General features: G+C 39.8%; 2 protein-coding genes across 4 annotated transcripts; both read left to right on the top strand.

Moving 5' to 3' along the window:
- Positions 1 to 13,954: 13,954 nt before the first annotated feature.
- Positions 13,955 to 17,364, top strand: cbx3b (chromobox homolog 3b). 3 transcript variants are annotated; one of them, XM_062422340.1, is made up of 6 exons: positions 13,955 to 14,150; positions 14,327 to 14,447; positions 14,566 to 14,712; positions 14,817 to 14,970; positions 15,425 to 15,579; positions 16,085 to 17,364. In XM_062422340.1, the coding sequence occupies exons 2-6, from the start codon at positions 14,359 to 14,361 to the stop codon at positions 16,203 to 16,205; spliced, it is 666 nt and encodes a 221-aa protein (XP_062278324.1). In that variant the 5' UTR covers positions 13,955 to 14,150; positions 14,327 to 14,358; the 3' UTR covers positions 16,206 to 17,364. The 3 variants fall into 3 exon arrangements, with proteins under 3 accessions (XP_062278324.1, XP_062278323.1, XP_062278325.1); XM_062422339.1 differs by having other exon boundaries at positions 14,270 to 14,447; XM_062422341.1 differs by lacking the exon at positions 14,327 to 14,447.
- A 646-nt stretch (positions 17,365 to 18,010) lies between these two features.
- On the top strand, positions 18,011 to 20,171 carry snx10b (sorting nexin 10b). The gene is made up of 5 exons (XM_062422886.1): positions 18,011 to 18,180; positions 18,305 to 18,405; positions 18,534 to 18,635; positions 18,779 to 18,988; positions 19,818 to 20,171. The coding sequence occupies exons 1-5, from the start codon at positions 18,088 to 18,090 to the stop codon at positions 19,945 to 19,947; spliced, it is 636 nt and encodes a 211-aa protein (XP_062278870.1). The 5' UTR covers positions 18,011 to 18,087; the 3' UTR covers positions 19,948 to 20,171.
- Positions 20,172 to 20,241: the final 70 nt, after the last annotated feature.

Genomic DNA, 20,241 nt, shown 5'->3' with positions numbered 1-20,241 from the left:
TTATGTGTCTCAGCTCTTGCAGCTTCTTTGTACCAGTTGGGACCCCCATAATGGTGAATGCGAACCTTGAACACGTTTATCACAACTCTTGGGATAGATATGAAAGTGGTTTTGAATCCCAAAAATAATTCAGAAGCAAAGCAAAAGTGAAGCTTAAAATAAAAATTAAATACAGGGCATTAGTCACCTGAAGATAAACATTAATTGAACTGCAGAGATAGTACGCCTTTCATTATGATAATAGCTTCTAACCATGTATTAGCTTGGCAACCTTTTTGCTTATGTAACATAGAACAAAACAAAACAAGCTATTATTTTCCTTAACCTCAAGTCAGTATTAGGTAGGGTGCAAACACAGCACCGGCCTCTGAACTTGTGTGAGTTTGTCCATCGTGGCCGTGAGCCGGGTTGTGGTTTAGCGGTGAGCACTCTGTGAGCGCGGTCCAGTTCAGGAGACTGAAGTATCTGGTTGCCGAGTACCTCAACCAGTAGATCTGCGAAGAAGGTCGTGGGTCTGGGTCCTACGACTGATTCTGGGAGTATTTCAGTCATGGTTAACAGTGAGAAAGCAAATACTGATTTTTGCTAGCAAAAAACAGGCTTAAAACTATTGTAACGCTGGGTGTAAGTTAGCATCACCTTAATGAAGTCTATTTTTGGGTAAGAACAGCACGGGGACAGCTTCTTCAGAGCAACTTGTATATGTTTTATTCTCCGCTCAAGAAAACAGACAAGTGGCACCCTTGTCGCCGGTAACAAACTTGAAAACTAAACTCTTGTGTGCGGCGTATCACTCCGCCCAATCTAACTACGGTAAACCCTATGGACAAACTACATAGGAAGAAGTAGTTCCCCAATCTAAATAATAATATAAAGAATATATTTATCAAATCATTAACTATCATAGAAATCATATTTTCTTTAACACAATTATTCAAAAAAATAAATCTCCTCTTACACTATTAAAATAAAATGTACTTACCAGAATAACTGAACGTCCCACTCTTTAGAGGATCTTTTAGTACAACCAAATGCTGAACAACCCAACCAAAATGTTACAGTTAACGTTCATGAACTGAAGACACACTGAAAAAGTGACAGCTACAGCTACGACTATACTCTGTGAATCTGGGGTTACGTCATGGTTACGTTACATAATCAACATTGTTGTCATGTTAGCAACTTTTAGAGCCAGTGGAACTGCCCCCTACTGGCCATTAGAAAGAATGCAGGTTTAAAGCACTTCCACATTTGCTTTACTTTTCAGACCTGGAGCTGCACACTTGAATTATATGTATTTGGTGCCCTCAAGTGGCCAAAGAAAAAGTCATCTCAGGTTTAAATGTTAATAGAAGATCTTTAACGTTCCTCAAAGTGTTTCTAACTTCACTTAGGCATGTTATTCCAGTACTGAGGTGCATACTGGTTTGCATTAGAGCTGGTGACGTGCATTATGGTATCATCAGCATAGAAAATGACAGTATAATGCTCAGTTTGAAAATAAATACTATCTATTTATGGATAAATAGCAGGGACATAATATTGACATTGTGGGAAACATTGGCAACTTGTATGAACCATCTTAAAGCAAATGGCAACAAAAAGGATTTTGCTGGAGTGCAAAGTCCACAACAGCAGTTGCAGCAGATATTGCCACATTTAACTCTACTGACTACTGTAGCTAAAAGAGATTAATCATCATTAAAACTATGCTGTACTTACTGTATTATATCACTGTATTTTGTTTATGTTCTGTTAATTCCAACAGTCACCAACAAACTATAGTTTTTTTCCTTATACATGGGCAGCCTAATGACCTGCTGAGTATTTACGAGATATCAAAATGTCTGTTTTTTGCAATAAAACATGTACATTAAGAGATCAAATGTGTAGAGGCAGGACTGTCAGAAACAAACCAGAACCAGCAGGAGCTTTTATTATGTGACAGGGGAATTGACAATCCACCCTCTCTGGGCCCAGATGGTTTTCTGCATAACTGATCCTTAGAAGAAAATGTACAAAAGAAGTCAAAAACACAGTGTCACTATGAAGTATGACGAGTTTGAACCTCATGATTTAGTGGGGGCATAAATAGAGCTGTTATTCATGTCTTTAAAACAAGCCTTTGAACCTTTACAACTCGTCGTTAATTCATTTTTTTTCTGACTTCGGGTCACTAGATGAGTTGTTTTGACTGTCCAGAACAGATGCTTGAGGCTGATTATCCTGACAGATAAATCGAGATGTACGGTACTCTTAACCAACCTGTGAAGTCAGTCAACACCACCTCCATTGATGGGGCCTTTACAGTAAAAGATGGAACACTCCTGAAACACTTTTTGACAGAAGAGAAAAATATGGCTGCTCCTCTTGTGTCTGCACTGGACTGACAGTTTGTTGTGAGTCCCATGCGGAAGGACTTACAGATGAGCTCTTGTGTTGAGTGCCTAACTGGAATGGGCTAGCTGGGGGCTGTTTTTAAAATCAAGCATTCATACTGTCTTTGAGAGCAATGGAGAAAACAAGTCTTATTTGAAGGTGCTCTCCCTCAGTAGTCACATGATGAAGCCACAGACTCAGTGGAGATTGGTGCGTGTTTTCTCCTTGCCATTTACTGCACTGCCTTGTTTGGATGTCTGTCATAATCAAAGCATCCTCAGTGTTATGATATGGAGATGAATAATTGATTCATGCAGGCGGCTCACTGGTTATGTAATAATATACCCAGTGAAGCATCAGACATTGCTGGAGTCTGACACTGTGCTGCATTAAAGACAGAAATGTTACAACAGCTTGTTGATATTTGTTGTGTGTGTATTTAAATGATTGTGGTTTGTAGATTGGTGTGATGTGCACTAAATGAAGAAAGAGATGTTAACACAGAAATCTACAGTTTTCCTTTTCACATCATATCATATCACATCACATCATATAATGTCACGTCACATCACGTCACATCACGTCACATCACGTCACGTCACATCACAGAGATTTTACTCATGCATACATATATAATTGATTTTTTTTTAAATGATCTACATTCACAGAAATTAGTATTGAATAGACTTTCAAATCTACTAAAGAAATAAGAGGAGCATTAAAACTTCCATGGGTGAAGTTGTTTAACTCAAGGGAATAGAGATGCAAGAGAGCCATCTCATCCCTTTGAAATGAGGAAGATTCATGTTTCTGGACAAAGATTTCCATTTGGCCACATCACCAGAAACTTTATAGATTTTGGTGTATGTAATATGATATTTTTAAATGTATCTGAATATTTCTGAATAGGTTTTCAAAACATGCTGCTACTTGACATTTTCTTTGGTTGTGCTCCCTCTTGTGGTGAATGTCAGCATTGGCGTCATTGAGGAGCAAGGAAGCAGTATTTTCTATCAAAATGCATATGCAAACTAAGTTGAATGGGAAATTCTACCTACTGAAGACCCGTATGTATGTAATGTAAGTGAAGTAATGTACTAAACTATGCAACACTACATAACACAACTGAATTGCATAGTTGACAACAGCTGAATTAGATAACAAACTGACCTTTACAGAGAGAGAACGTGAGACAGACAGAGAGAGTGAGAATAGGGGGTGGGAGGGCGGAGCATGTGCTCTTGACCAATGCAATGGATGTGACCACAGACTTTGGAAAAAAAAAAAAACAGCAAGGGAGGTACCAGAGTATCCCCTGTCCTGCTGACAGCTGGGAACGCCCCTCCCTGATGACAGGCCAGAGCTGGATTCCTTCAATGAAAAGCCCTTTGATTGTTGGCAGGAACTCCTCTGGTTTGGCTGAATGGCTGTCAGCTCTGTCAGGGTGATGGACGGGCAGGGTGTTTCACCCCTGATAGAAACAAGCCCCCTCCAGCGAGCCGCTAACTCTCAGAGAGCAGGACCTCTGCCAGTCAACTTCTAACCTTTTTTTCCAAACAGATGGAAACAACCACAACTGAGATGGAGGAGTGTAAAACTGACGCAAGGCTAACCAATAAATACTAGTTACAGAATGAATCAGTTGGGAGTTATAACAAGGAAGGGGATGATTCCTGGATATTACTACCTTTTAAACTTGTGTAGACATCTCAAGAAGCGGATCAATATGGAATACAAACTGGAATAACTTCATTTTATCAGCTCAAGTGACAGAAAGTTCTTTGGATTTCATTTGCAACCATAAGGTGTTACTGCTGTCTACTCTCTGACAGACAATCACTCCATTAATCAATAAGGCCAGAGGGACTTTTCTTTTTGCCTCTACCTTTAAGTACCAGCTTAAACATGCTTTTAAAGCCCCATTACTACTGCAATGTTTAGCTTGAACTACAGCCCCTTAATGCACCATTATAAGTATTTGTTCCATGACCGGCCACACATGAGCCCCAAAGCAGAGCAGCACAGCTCCTCCCAACACTGAATCATCACTGTTTGCCTGTGAGAAGAAATGATTAACACTACAAACATGTACACCAAGCTCAAATCCCAGAACAGGCAGCAGTATTTCTGTCTCACTCTCTTCATCCCTCCCCAGCTCACATACACATACTCAGAATACATCAACTCAACTGTAATTGTTTACATTAACTTCAACTTCGCCCAGAGCTCCTCACCATGAATCACTATCATCATGATGGACCTTCACACCGAGGTGGTCCTTTACATCGGAGAGAAGCAGGTCTGGGTTTGTGTGGGCATGCAGCCAGCTCTGACCTTCGAACATGTGAATGCAAACAGTAAATCTCTGTCCTCAAAAGTCTCAGTCACCTGTCATCCTCTTTTTTTCTGAAAAAGAAAACGCCCTTGAATGATTTTCGTTCAAAGGACTACATTTTATCTCTCCAACAGCAAATCTTCTCCATCTTTTTTAAAATGGGTCAAAGGACAATTTCAATGGCATACATCTCAAACAAAGAATTTCTTTGGTTGTCCTCATGATATAATAAACACATTATTTTATATCCTATGATCTTTCAGTTAAGGCCTCGATTTGAAGATAATTGAAATATCTGCAAATTTAAGACTACATACTCTTGCTATTTCTTTGCTGGCAGCTGTGGCACTTAATTCATTGCTCTGAGTCAATGTGACTTCGAAACAATGTGTCAGGGTCTCAAGGTACCACTAACCTTGATCCTTGAGGTCTTTATAAAAACAAACATTATTATCTGTTTATTTTGTTCTGTTGGACCCTCGTATAAGTAATTTATGTGTTGTGAACAGTGTGTGAGACTAGCAATATTCTGATCCAAAAATTTAAAGATATGATACTTCTGGTTAACTTTTTGTGTATTCAGTATATTGATTTTAATCTTTGGTCAGTTCTTGAAACAGGTCAAAAATAAAATTACCTTTCTGTTTTATGGCAGATTAACATACTAGAAACAATCAAAAATCCAGGGCAAGCAGGATTTTACTGGTTAACTGTTCCTCATCCTTGGGTATAGAGGGCATCCCAAAGCATAATAGATATGTTTCTCCATTGTAAGTTTAATGAAAAATCTTCATTCACCCTCCAGTATCATGTTTTAAGTCAATAATGGAGAGAAAAGATCATATATGGGGGCAAAAGTCCTAATCAGTACCGAAGCTAAAACACAGCCACAGATTTCATTAGTAAAACATAAGTCAGAGGAGTCTTTTTCCTCACTTGCACATCAATTTGTCTCACTTCTTTCACATTCTGACAATTGACTCAGCTCCCCCTCAGAGACAGAGGGGGATGGGGAATTTGGAGGTCTGAGAAAGTCAAGACCTCATGGCAACATACCACTCAGCCATCACGAGCACTTAATGTCTTTAAAAAACGCTGCAGAGTTGTTTACTATTGGCTCTGTGTGAACAAGGGCTGGAGCCCTGGTGTCTCTGCACTAACAAGGCCCATCTGAGAGCAGGAGGGGAAATATAACCCGGCCTGTGCTTGCCACTTCATTTCCTGGCTGGTAAGAGCCTGTTTCCTGTGCATCAGCCTAAACATGGCATTTCAGTGGATGGACTTTGCCCCCCCGAGTCTCCCCTCCTCCATTTCTGACTTACCCCTCTCAGCTGCAAACAATTTATTTTCAAGACACCCTGAGTAACCATTTCCAGATTAGGTCCTGATAGGATTCAAATTGAAAGTGACATTTTGGAGGATGGACGATGTAAATCAGCTTCATGTTCAGTCAGGTCCAGGCAGTGGTTCAAACCAAGGGAATGGTTGTGGTTTTTCAACGCTCTATACCGACACATAGAAGGCAAGCTATGGAAACACATTTTCACTCCCAGCAACTGTTTCATAGCAAGAATAAAGCTGTCTGTTTAAGGAAGGGCCATATTTCCTAGAAGATATGTATAGTGTTGTACTCAGTTATACATATAAATGAAATAGTTGTGTGAAGAGTGGCCATTGCTGCATAAAGTTGGCGTGATTGTCGGATTGTCAGTTTTGGAAAGCCTCTCAACTTGTAATCTCTGAAAGGTGTGAGGGGGGGTTGGTTTCAGATGTTCTTTGACCTTCACACACAACCAGTTCTATTGGAGCATACGGCAGCCTTTAGCTTAACTTAGCACAGCCACTGGACACAAGAAGGAAAGCTTGTCTGGCTTTGTTCAAAGGTAATAAAATCCACTCATCAGTACCTCTAAAGCTCACTAGTTAACATTTGGCTAATTACAATTGTCATCCCTGAAAGCCTACCAGGCAACCAGCAGACTGAATGAAGTCACCGTGCAAAGCCAAGAAACGGTCAAGCACATAACCCGCTATACATCACAACTTTACATATTTACGCTTTGGTTTTTGTAGGAATGAACAAGTAAGATATAACATGCTAATTAGTGAGCTTTCTATCTTGAACTTGAAGATTTCTTACATTTTAAATAGAGGCAGGATGACTGTCTCCCCTGAGCTGAGCTAACTGGCTGCTGACAATAGCCTCATACTGTATTTACTGAAGAAATATGATAGTAGTCTCAGTCCTCTCGTTATAAAAAGCTCACAAGTTGTACATGTTATTATACTTATAACACATTTCATTAGAGTTTAGGTGCAGCTATATGGCCAGGTATTGTTTTCAAGCACACAACAACACGCAAAGCGACAAGCTAGTGTGGACCTTCTGTTCATTTCATCTTCAGTTTCTTCTTTAATGCTTCAAACCCAAATACAAATTCTATAACCCGAATTGAGTGTTTTTAAGCCAAAGCTAGACTTTTCACTACTTGGAATAGACTCTCAGTTGCTGAGGCCTGTCTCAATCATCCAGATCTCAACACAGTGTGTGCTGTGCCTTTGTTCAGAGTTTGCAGGGTAATTACTGGCAGGACCTGCTTAAAGCTGTTATTTTCCAGATGGCAGGCAGGCAAGGCCGAAGAGCTGGTTAGTCCCACCATTTGCTCAAGCTGGAGCCCACAGTGAGCACTTAGCCTTCAGATGGCACGTAGCTGCTACAGGCCTCGCTGAGCTGAAATGGGTCATGGTCAAAGTACTTTTGACTAAGGAAGAACAGCTTCAGATTCCCAGGACCCAGAGAGCAAACACTCTCTATTCAACAGAGAATCTTGCATCCAGACCTGTGCAGAAACAGATTTAGACTGCAGATGGCCCAGTTTCCTGAAGCCAAAAGGGGGGAAATGTGGGGTTTAAGAAGTTGAATCCTGATTGGATGTGTAGAAGATCTAAAGTTCAAAGCATACAGCTGTGTGTGTGTGTGTGTGTGTGTGTGTGAGAGAGAGAGAGAGAGAGAGAGAGAGAGAGAGAGAGAGAGAGAGAGAGAGAGAGAGAGAGAGAGAGAGAGAGAGAGAGAGAGAGAGAGAGAGAGAGAGAGAGAGAGGGGTCAACAGACTGGATTCGGTGGTTTGTGGAGTTGCGCTCAATGAGAGTAGACAGTCAGCAGCTGCACAGTGACAAAGAGATTTACTAAGGCAAAGGACTTCTCAACACTCAAGGATGAGATACTATTCAGCTGTCTACTTACTGAAAAGAGTATTATGAGTGTGACCATTTCATATGTTATGCAATAAATACATAGAATATATTCTTCTTGTGTGTTCAGATCCAGGTACATCAGCTTTTGCCAAGGTTAGAAATAGAAAAAAGCAGCAAATATATGTTGTAAAAAACACATTTATGATGAATCTGCCATCTTACAATGGACTTTGTGAGGATTCAAACGAAGCGTCATATGTGTTGACTTCATCCCTTGAATCCATTGTCCTTTCTTCTTCTTGTGTCTGTTCATCGTTAAGAAGTCAAGTCAAGAGACTGTGTTCCCTGTTTGGGTTTCACTACATGGTGATGGGCAGCTGTGAAAGAGAACACTTAGTGCTGGGAGAAACTGAGATGGAAAGGGATGTATGACAAAAGGCAGGCCACAAGAAAGCAAACAATGTCCTTGCAGACAGCAGCGATAATCGCTCTGTGAAGAACCAGCAGAGAGCGATCCATCAAAAGTCCCAGTTACTGTGAGTATTTGTGTCAAATTACATCACAGAAATCTGTGATTGTTTACATATCCTGTTTAAAATGCAACGCCTGGGTAAACTTTTCAGGCATTATAAAATAGGCCTTCAATGAAATCATTAAATTTATGAGATATGCAACAATTACTGATCATTAATTTAACACTTAAAAGAGTCTTTACTTACTTCTCTCTAAAAGCTGCAGACAATCCAGGCCTGTGAGCTGACTGACACATTAAAAGGACTTCATTTTACTTGACTCACATTTTCCTCTACCTAATGCTTAAAGTCAACTAGCTCCATGGGCCACAAAATTCACAAGAACAAAACAGACGGCTGAGAAAACACAGAGAAGTGAGGAGAATGGCACACAGGGAGACAGAGAGAAAAGCAGAAGTGTAGAGGAAGGGGGGAAAGTTCTTTTTTATGTTCAAAGGCACTATTTCTCCCTTCCACTCTTATGCATTCACTTTGTGCCACATGGCCCCTGGGCAAATGGGAGTTGCTTGTCATTGGTGCCATTCACCTGTCAATCAGTCTGTTACAGGATCCGATGGCCTCCATGTTGTGGAACGGAAACCCCAAGCCGAGAGGCACATGGGATGAAGTCACCACCTGTTTGTGTTACAAACAAAACCACCATTCTGAAACTTTTTCTTCAGCCCTGCAGATTCAGATTGTGATCTGCAAACTTTGTTACGAAATGGGGAATTCATTATTAATTCTTCCATGTTTATCTAAAACTCTTCTAGACACCTGAATCTCAATTCTAAAGGAGGGAGGGAGGGAGGGACTTTGACTGTGTTTGGGAATTGAACCTGAGATGGCACCCTGGTTCTTCAACATAAAGATTTCAGGTGTTGTATAAGGGACCCCTTTAAACTAGAAGGTGCATCTCAAGGAGTTTATCCTTTTATTGAATTTTGAAATAAATATAGACACACTTTTGTAATGGCCAATAATCATTATGCCATTATTATTTCCTTGGTGTACTGTAAATGGTTAAACAGAAACATAAAAGTGAAACTATCAGATGTATAGTAGTATCACTACTGTATATTTTTGGTCATTTATTCCATCAGTTAGAGCTATTTTAATAAAATGCTGTGATTTTTGAGGGGTGTTGTCCGCAGGTTTTCATTTTTCTTGTTGCTCTCCTTTAGATAAATGGAAAACCACAGAAGCTTTATAAATGTCTATAAAGCATTCTATTAATTAATATTTCTAATTCTGATTTCCTGATTAAAACACGCTCTGTTGATTCAATTTGTCAACATGGCGTTTTATTTCTCTTTGAAAACTATATTTTCAAATTCATTATTATTTTTTATGTTTTTAAACAATGTATTGGTGATTGTTAATTTATTGATTTGTAATATGTTTTTTAATCATTTTCTGTTTTTATTTACCAATTAGATATCAATACATTTAAAACTTTATAGCCATTTACATGCCTGCTGTGTTCTTCCTTATACCAAAGATGGTTTTGGTGATCAGTGACAATAACAACACTGGCAGTTATGTCAAATGTCTATTGAGTGTAATTTCAGTATTTACTGCTGCACTTTTTGTATCAATTGTTCATTTGATCACTGTGCATCAAATTTCCCACTGGCAACATTACAACTCTGCTCTCTGCTAACTCCACTTACTGGCTGTATTGTGGTCTTTTAAACATACAACATGGTCCTTATCAACATATAGTAAGCTAATAGCTGTTTTGATTTAATCCTTAGAAGTTTTGGACTTTCCACATTTGTTGCCTGAAAAACATTTTTGACAAAAAAAAATCCCAACTATAGGTCCAAGGTTTCGGTTCAGTACTCTTAATGTGAACATTTAGTATTTGATAATTAATATCTTTAAAATCATCCAACTGAAACCTGTAATGAAATGAATACTCAGAAGATGCATTCCTACTGTATTTCCCAGTAACTCTATAGAGACAAAGAAAAAGCAATAACTACCCCCCTCAGGCCAGAGCAAAGTATAGAATAACAGAAAGGAGAGTATCTGGGGGCATGAAAAGTGCTCTGAAACAGGAGACGCAAGCATATATAGGTGGTCTGCTGTCCCATGTCCTCTGTTACTCAGGAAATGTCACTTTTCTCTCTGCCACTGCATCAGCCAGTCGCACCATAACCATTGATTGATTCAGTATGTGACTTTGAATATGATCTGAGGACAGCGTGTGGAGTTGATGGAGGTGCTGAGGGCTCCTGCAGTGGTGGCAGAGTTGGTGACAGTAAAGCTTCTTGGCTCTCATACTGCTGTTCTCACTCCAAGTGTGGTGTTGGGTGTGTGTCTGTATTATATATGGGAACAATCTCCAAGAAAGCAAAGCAAATATTTGGTCAATCAATCAATCAATTGGTTAGTAATGAGCTCGTGTAAATCACTTCCCCGCCAGACCAGCCATGAATATTACTGCTTCACTGTGAAAGAACTCAACACTGCTCTTTATTCATTCAGATTAATGCTTGGTAAGAATAACAGGAGCAACGTGAATGTCCTCGCCCTGGCAGTAATCCGAGAGCCTCGGGGTGGTACTGAATGAACGCCAGGGGCCCTCCGCATTAAAAGGGTCCAGTCAGGCTTGGTCTGAGCCACACAGACCACTACTCACTCCATCCACAGCCCCTCACAGCAGGGTCCAGCCATCTGGATTCATTTCTGCTCTGACAGGGCGGCTCTCAAGGCCCATCTGTATGAGGGCTACACTCACAGTGGGCCCCAGGAATGTGCTTGTCTGGGAGGACTGAGCAGATTTAAGGGATGACGGCACAACGCTATATATCTTTTCACCCTGTACACTGGAGCATGTCATTTCATCAACATCTGTATTTCATTTTTAGTGCCCTGGTCAATCTTGGGTTCACTCAGTTTGGCTTTAGGCAAAACAAAACAAAAAGCCTCAAATAATTTCATTTTTGCCGGTTGTTGAATCGTGTAGGCTGCAAAAGACGTAGAATATGTTCATAAAGCATCTAAAACCTTTTTTTAATTCCCTACAACTGTCATTCTTTAAATCCATGCAATGGGTTTCACTGGGTACAACAGGTAAAAACCAATAGTTCAATATAGATTTCGTACTTAGTTGGTGTAAATATGTAAATGATTGTCCTGTGTTTAAGCATAGTATCAAGTTGTGTTTCTAAGTTATAATCTGGCTCTCCAGAGTTAAATTTGGTTAAGAGAATCCGAAGCAATCCATACTGTAGCAGGGCAGTAAATCCAGGCAGGACCTCTCTGCATGCATTACTGCCATTCCCGCGCCTACAGTGACAGCTCAACCCTATAGCTGGTCAGTTACTATGGAAACAAGTACTAAAACCCCAAAAGAGCCGACAGGAAGGGGTTAAAGGGCAACCACCAGTCATACAGCAGATAACCAACACATGTCTTTCCTTGGAGTCTGGGTAAACTCATGTAGGAAAGTCACGTTTTGACTCACAGACACAGATGTAATGTGGCCGATGTGGTTCCAAATTACGGTACCGCATTTTAGTAAAGAACCCTTTAAAAAGGGTTAAAACATTTGAATAATTATTTGTTGAATTTGTAATTCACCAGAGAGATCCCCAGAAATCCCCCATACGTATTCATTGGGAAAAAAGTGGCAAAATATATGAACCATAATCCATTTATTGACTACTTATTAACATTAACAGTTACAAACTTGATTGACTGTGGTTAAAAAAAAGCTTACATTTGCTTACAACATCAGCCAAACACTGCAACCCAAATGTTCATAATAGTGGCTTATAATTGATCTATAAAACAGCAAAGAAAATGTGAAGAAATGTGAAGATACAACTGAAAAAATCATCATAGTTCAACATCAAACAATGAGAGAAAGTTTGTCTAATGACTTTTATGTTGGTGTGAAAAGAGGAGTCCATTTGTTGTGAGAGCTGCTGTGAGCAAAGACATAAAATGGTATTTGGATGTTGAGAACATCTTCAACACAGTGTTAATAATTAATCACAGAAGAAAACACCAGCTTATCAGTGGAGAACCTGTGATTCCTGAGGTTCATATCTCCAACTCCAACTAAAGTTTCCTCTGCACTAAAAGTGGAATTGGGCATACAGAATATTGCAGATCCAAATGACCAAACATTAATTTGTAACCTGTATGAAACCTGTGTCCTGTTCCCGCTGAGACTGTGATCAATATATTCCCTTTTCTGGAGATGATGCACACCACATTCATCTTCCATGCAGGCGTCTGTCAGCCTTTTCATTGAAACCACTTTTAATCACATCCCTTGGGATTCTTCCAGTGTTTTCTCATTGGAAATTGGCTGGAAATAAAACCGAGGTATTCATTCTCAGTACTATGAGAAATTACCATGTGATGCTTTTATTGTAGGCTTTCCTATATGTGTGTTACATTCTTACAGAGCTGTTCTGTAGTGCTCGCTTGAGTACATTTTATTATTTATACAAATGCGGCCGATGTTTCATAATCCTGGCTTGAGGATGAAATGATATCAGATACAACAGTGCATCAGAGGCAGTTCCACTGTGAATGCACCTCCTGGTAAAAGCTTTTGTTCTGCTGTCTTTTGCTATGAGCTTTCTAGCATAAATCCATTCTCATTATTTCACTGGGGTGCAGGAGCATTGAGCCTTTGGCCCACTAATCCTGAAGTCCAGTGCTGGTAGGCAGCGTCCCCCCGTGGTGAGTAAAAGAACTAGTGAAAAACGGCATAAGAGCCTGTTGGTGGTGCCGATGTGACCAATCAGCAGCCCCGGGTTTGCCATTGGCTAAAAGGGAGCTGTCAATCAAATCCTCCAGAGGCTGTTTTGCTAAGATCCCCTCAGTGCAGTTTAGGTAGTGGTGGAGTGCAGAGCCCCTCCGTAAAACATACAGTTGCGTTTATGGAGATGGTGGAGGAAGTATTGAGAACTCAGTTTTAATTATAAAGCCTAATATCACAAATTTGCCTCAGAGGATTTTATCTATAAGATGATATTATGTTGTACTAATACTAGTAGTACTTCAGAATAGTTGTTAAGAACAGCACGTGAGTAATTTCTCTACTGCTTATTGGGATACATGTATATAATATAATATAGCCTCATATAATATAATATAATATAATATAATATAATATAATATAATATAATATAATATAATATAATATAATATAATGAGTATAGTTTTATAAATTACTGGACGTGAATCTGTTTTCATATCATTTCTGCTTTCATGTTGTTTTGAAATCAATGCTTCACGTTTGTTTCCTATGATTAAAAAAAAAGAAAAAGAAAGAAAAGATGAAATATCTGCTGTCAGTCTACTCTCAGTGTGATATGCCAGGTGCAGTCATTCCCTTGCCATAACCAGGTGACGCCCATGGGTGGCAGGGCTGTTCCAGACCACTGGACGGGGACGGTCGGAGCAGCGGACTGCTCTCTGATTGGTCGCCAGTGAGCGCGTCCACGTCGTCTCCTCCCGGTTTTCCTGGCATGACCTTTTCCCTTGGCAACCACTTCCTCCGAGCATCCACGGCCATCTTTAATTTTAACTCATTCATGAAAAGTTGTTGTGGCTCATGTAAACACGCCGAGCGACACATTCGGGCTCAGAGCCACACCGAGGACGTGGTGTGCAAGTAGTTTCCTGCGACAAGCTCCAAACTGAGCAGAGCAGCGCCGCAGCAGCAGGCTGTCCGCCGAGACTAAGTACACACCGACAGCGTACGTGCATATTGTTCATTACAGCGTCTGGTGCATCAGCCAGATACGCTTCACACTTTTGTTTTAAAGCTGCTGTCCAGCCAAACTAAACTGTCTGAATGTACTGTGCACGTGTGTAGATACTAACGTGTTGCGCTGTGGGCTGAAGGAGTAGTACAGTATGCTGTGCTCCACAGAAGAACAGCAGGTGGAGCACTATAATAAGTGTATGGATCATTGTCTGAAGGGCACAGCTGAGTGCTCATTGCTGCCGTGTTGTTGTGCAAACATATCAGCAACAAGGAGAGGAAAGTGTTGGTTTGTCACATCATTTAGCAGGTTTAACAAATAATAGGCACATTCTGTTATGTTTTAATATGCTTGTGTTTTTAATACATGCCATAGTTGTCATTCATTTGCATCTTCATCCTGGCAGTATGAGAAAGAAGCAGACCGCCAAACAGAGGAAGACTGAGGAGACTAACGTCACAGTTGTCCAGGAGTTTGTGGTAGAGAGAATAATTCGCCGCAGAGTCTCCAATGGAAGAGTGGAGTACTTCCTGAAGTGGAAAGGCTTTACTGAGTGAGTGAAATGTTGCAGTATTCCTTGGTGACTTCCTCATACTCTGTAATTATTTTGTGTATGCAAGATAGTAAGATATCCTGTTTTTGATTGTCCTTTTACAGTGCAGAAAACACTTGGGAACCAGAGGATAATCTGGACTGTCCTGAACTCATTGAAGAGTTCCTGAGAAACGCCCATCTGTCTGAAATGAATGAGGAAGAACAAAGTGAACTGTTCATTCCAAAAGAAGAGATGACAGAACAAGAGACGGAAATTGTGAGTATGCCAAAGACGCATTGATGGAAATGTCTGGAAGTGCATGTTGTTGCCATGTTATTTACAGAACTTCTGCACCTAAATCTGTACAAAGGAGAGAGAAAAGAATCCTATTATTTTGGGTTTTTGTTTTTTTTATCAGTGCACTGTTTTAGGTTGATAAAACAGAGTTTTCCTGAAAAAAAGATTGCCTTGGAGTCAAGTAAAATCAACTTTAAAAAAATGTTTGCTCTTACATTTAAAAGGTTGAATCTGAAATGGAATGGCGTGTGAAGGTTATTTGTTTTGCAATGTCCCCTGGAAGTGAAAGCAGTTAAATGTCCTTTTTTTTCTCTTCAAAGTTGGTATGTACAGTAAAAAGTGCCACATCTACACTGTCTCTTTATGTGGAGGTTGTCTTTGTGGTTTTCTTCTATAACTGCTTCATTTTTTGTCCTTGTCATTCTGGTTTCAGTCCTGTATGCAGTCCCAGCAGCAGTCTCACACTGTGCACAGCGACAGCAACATCCTGGAGTCAGACACGCCCACTAACCTCAGCACTTACCTCGAGCCTGAATGCATCATCGGCTCCACAGACAGACAGGGAGAGCTCATGTTTCTAGTCAAATGGTAACTCCGATGCTTCCTCTTTTCTCTGTCCTTGAAATCATGCCAGAGGTTGAATGGTTAAATGTTTGCAAGATGGTAAAAACCACAATTGTTCAAAAATGCTTAAGTGTCTGCATAGGCTACAGCAAAAATGACAACGCATCAGATTTGCAATGAAAAGGCCATTTAGAGACTGTATAATATGAATATATCCTTGACAACCTAGTAAAACATGTATTTAATATTTATCCTCTGTTGCTTTAATTTGGCCATCATTTAATTTGTATTATGAATGTCCAGACTTGATGTTAAGCAATACCAAATATCCCCTTAAAGTGCAGAAACAGTTACTGGATATTTCATCATTACAGAAATTAGAGATCATGTGACTCAGTCCTTTTAGCCTGTGTTTCACAATAATCTGGTCTGAATGGAGTGTGTGTGCTTCTGCTGAATCATGTTAAATGCATTAATAGTGTTTTGCTGTCATCTAAAAGCACCATCTCTTGTGTGTCTTTCTCCACAGGAAAAATTCAGATGACGTGGCCCTGCTTCCGGCCCGTGAAGCGAGCGCCAGGTGTCCCCAGGTGGTCATTGACTTCTACGAGCAGAAGTTGACCTGGCACTGTGGAGACGAGGAGCAGTGAAGTGTGTGTGTTTGTGTGCATTACCGAGGTGAACTGATAAACAGCTGCGCTCTCACCTGAAGCTTAGTTTACCCTCCACCGAGTGTCCTCTTCAGTCAGTTGACATTAGAGGCACTCTGTGTGAAATTACGTCCCGCTGAACGTTGGGGTTTCAGATTGTGGCAGGTGCGAGAACCTCAGCGGGGATGGGTTTTTTAAGTGCTCTCAGCCCTGCGGTGCTCCATAAGGTCACGTTCCCTTTATGGAGACTGTGTTGGGGGCTTAAACTAACCTTTAGTGTAGAGCGGCTGATTTAAAGGTCGGACTAACCTGTAGCAGCTTTGGTCTTGTGTCATCATGTAGCAGACACAATCACTGTGGAATGGTTTTGTTTTTAAGATTTGTCGTTAAATAGTGAGTTTGTATTTATAGTCCTGTTTCCCTACAAGGATCTTCCATTGTGGAGGGGCCCTTTGTCATGTAGTGTGTGCTCTGCAGTAAATCTTGTACAGCAACACTATTTAGGCAGAGTGAACTAGCTGCTGTCTCACCTCCAGTCCATGTAGTTTTTGGTTAGAGATCGTAGACCTGTTGTTGGGATGTCTGTTGTGTGAGGTGTTGATAGCCACCGCTTTTACTGTCTCACTGTGTCTCTGTATGACCCTTGTGGTTGATAAATTTAACATTTTTGCCCAGCATAATTTTGCCCTTGTTCCCAATCAGCTGCTATGTACCAAATGTTCTCTTCTCCTCTGTATTGATTTATAACAAGAACATTGTTCAGGTTTTAAAATAATTATTATGTGCTTTTACCCTAAATGAAGTCTTGCCAGAATGATTCAAAAGGTCACAATATTTCTTAATAAGTTAAATCTATTGAGATTTCCATACACTGAAAATAACTTTTGTACACCTGCAGTGTACAGTGAGTAATAAGATTGTTAAATGTAGCACTTTAGATATGAGACTGTCCATTTGTGAAGGGCATTGTCTTCCAGTAGTTATACAGGCCTGTGTAAAATACCTGTATTCTCATGGCTTTGTCCTGACTCGACATATCTCCCATGACTGTTATGGGACACTCAGCTGAACCTTAAACCTCCTAAAAACACACCTACTACTGAATTGCTGTAACTGTTGACCATGGATCTGTGAAGTCTCTGTGAATAAAGGAAACTTTTTGTGAGCCTTTTCTCTTCATCTTTTTAACATCACATTTGTCGTGTCCTAAATCATGAGTTAGGGACAACTATGAAACAAATGATCTGTCATAATCTGACGATAGCTGTATTAAAAACATGTAATGATGCCTGAGGATGTGATTCAATTGATCCAATATGACGGTCAACAAGCAATAAACGTGAAAAGATGAGGTATAGACATGTTGGCACAAGCTGTCATACCAGATCTGTTATCCAGTAATCAGCAGGGGGGGGGGGTTGTTGACTTGTTGCTGCAGACTTGAGGAGGAGCATATCTCTATTAAAAGTCTTGTGACTTTATTTTGAGACCTTTGCTCCAGGACAGAAACACTGAAATAAAAGGTGCTGGCTCAACGGTAAGCACAGCATTATCAGGTTGGCTTTTTGTCACGGAGATTCAAAGTTAAGAAATTTTGAACTATGAAAGAAGGAACAGACTTGGTGAATGAGGTAGGTCTTAAAATTCTGTAAATATGATGAGCTTTAAACAAATTTGATAACTGTTTTTAAAAGAAGCTTAAACACATTAAAAGTTCAGAACGTATTTTTTCCACCCCTGAGCAATAGAAGATATTTGCTGGGATTTTCCTATCCTCATTCTTCTCATTGTCATTGCACTTCCTCTATCTGCTGATAAAAACTTCCCCTTTTTCAAGACACAGTGCATTGTGTTGACAGTTTCAGTGTCTCCTGCCTTCTCCATGCAGCAGGTCATTAGTGTCTGGGTGCGGGACCCGCGGATACAAAAGAATGACTTCTGGCATGCCTACATAGACTATGAAATTTGTTTGCATGTAAGTAAAATGACAAAAGAAAGCTGTTTTAATCTGAATTATTTATCTAATTAATTTTAATTTAATCTTAATCTTAATTCTTAGGCTTGTTGTAAATATTTGTCATCCTTGTGTCTTCTTTTAGACCGACAGCGTGTGCTTCACTAAGAAGATCTCTTGTGTTAGAAGGAGGTTCAGTGAGTTTGTATGGCTCAGGCAGAAACTACAGGCAAATTCAATGCTAATGTAAGTCCATTCACGGTATTTAGAAATGCTATTATGACTCAGCAACTGAACACATCTACTTTCACTTCTTCTGTTAAGCGTAATCTGCCCGGTGCTTCATTTTTAGGGTGTATTTGTGTTTTTTGCAGGGTACAGCTGCCAGGGCTTCCCCCAAAGAACCCCTTCTTCAGCATGAACAATGCTCAGCAGATCTCTGAGCGGATGAAAGGGCTCCAGAAGTTCTTGGAAAAGTAAGAATGATCTTGCAGATCAATAAACTTATGAACTTCGACATACTACAGCACAAACATAACAAAACTGGTGCGTCAATCACCAACAAGCAATAAAATACAGTATTCAACATCTCTTATTTGTTTTTGTCCCAATTCTCCAGGATCCTCAATAACCCCCTGCTGTTGTCTGACAGTTGCCTGCACCTTTTCCTGCAGTCACAGCTCAGTGTGTCCAAGATAGAGGCCTGTGCTGCTGGAAGAACCCACTACTCTGTGGCTCAGGCAGTCCAGTGCTGCGGCCACAGGAGATTCAAGTTTGATGTGGACTCGCAGACAGACGTCAGCATGTCTTGTGACTCTGACTCAGACAGGTATCGTAATGTCCCAGCTTTACACATCCCTGCCAGGAAAATCTCAAAAAACGTTCAATAGATCATAAAGTCTATACCTCATGAGGATATAGAGCTCTTTTTGTACTTGTTTTTTAGCTTTATGTTTTTAAGTATACACTCACTGATTTATTTTTCAGTACAGATTATGTAAGAACTCCTTTTGCCTTTGTCTTTATTGATTTTTAACATATAGAAGAAAAAGATGAACAACATGACAACTAAACAAAAATCAATTATTAAAAAAAATAAATATATATATATATATAACTCACAAAAAATAGTCCTCATGGCAGAAGGTATACAGCAGAAAACCAAAGTAAAACAATGAAAAAGACAAAATAAATAAATAAAAGTGAAGAAATAAAAAATGGTGTGAAAGGTTATTTTTTCTCCCTGTTCATAGCCAGCCATTCATCAAACATTGCCCCTTTCTTCAGGCATATTTTAATTCTCCATCAATTAAATACAAGATTTCCAAATGTAAATAAATCTTCCTTTTACCTTTAAGAATATAAGTGTTTTTTTACCACTCAGAGGCAGGAAGACATCCCCCTGCACCACTGGCCAAAACGTGGCCTCCTTATATTTTTCCAAGATAAAGCTATGAGACGCTTAGCATGGAGGAAGCAAGTGTTACTGTAATTAAAGCTTTCTTTCTTTTTTTGGATAGTAAGATTGGTTGGGTACATTCCTAGTGTAAACAGCTTAGGGTGTCGAGGTAAATGTATTTATTTATCATTTCACCTGCTGCATATGATATCTCACATAAAATCCTCTTATCCCCCCCAATTCTTGTCTCTGTTTCTAGCTCAGAGTGCAGAGATGCAGAGCCACAGATGAACGATTTGGCAACAAACAAAGCAGAGAGTACAGATTCACTTGACTTCATGGGAACCAGCCAAGAGGAAAACCTCAGCTGCTCATCTGGTTCCACATGAAAACATTACCATCACATCATTGGCAGAAATGATTCTATGCAGCATCCTGTACAACATTTGAAGAAAAAAGTTGCCTGTTACCCTCTCATACTACACTTTTGACCATGTGGTTGCTCTCAATTTTGTCAATAATGATAAAAACATAGCTTATTATATTCTAATTGATGTATTTCACTTTTAAACATGTACAGTAAATAGTAATAAATTGCAACTATTGTATATCCTTAATCTGTTGTTTACTTATGTCCTGTTAAGGTGGTAACAACAATGTGCCTGAAGATGGCAGTGTTGGTA

This window comes from Scomber scombrus, chromosome 7, assembly GCF_963691925.1.
Source record: "Scomber scombrus chromosome 7, fScoSco1.1, whole genome shotgun sequence".
Lineage (NCBI taxonomy): Eukaryota > Metazoa > Chordata > Actinopteri > Scombriformes > Scombridae > Scomber > Scomber scombrus.
The sequence above is the reverse complement of the archived record's forward strand: the minus strand, read 5'-3'. Positions and strand labels throughout refer to the sequence as shown.

Bases quoted from the DNA above. Each gene is read 5' to 3' on its own strand.
- snx10b (XM_062422886.1), top strand. From the start codon at position 18,088: ATGCAGCAGGTCATTAGTGTCTGGGTGCGGGACCCGCGGATACAAAAG. The intron at 18,181-18,304 runs GTAAGTAAAATG...GTCTTCTTTTAG, and splicing joins ACTATGAAATTTGTTTGCAT to ACCGACAGCGTGTGCTTCAC. The intron at 18,406-18,533 runs GTAAGTCCATTC...TGTTTTTTGCAG, and splicing joins CAGGCAAATTCAATGCTAAT to GGTACAGCTGCCAGGGCTTC.
- cbx3b (XM_062422339.1), top strand. From the start codon at position 14,311: ATGCTGTGCTCCACAGAAGAACAGCAGGTGGAGCACTATAATAAGTGT. The intron at 14,971-15,424 runs GTGAGTATGCCA...TTCTGGTTTCAG, and splicing joins CAGAACAAGAGACGGAAATT to TCCTGTATGCAGTCCCAGCA. The intron at 15,580-16,084 runs GTAACTCCGATG...CTTTCTCCACAG, and splicing joins CTCATGTTTCTAGTCAAATG to GAAAAATTCAGATGACGTGG.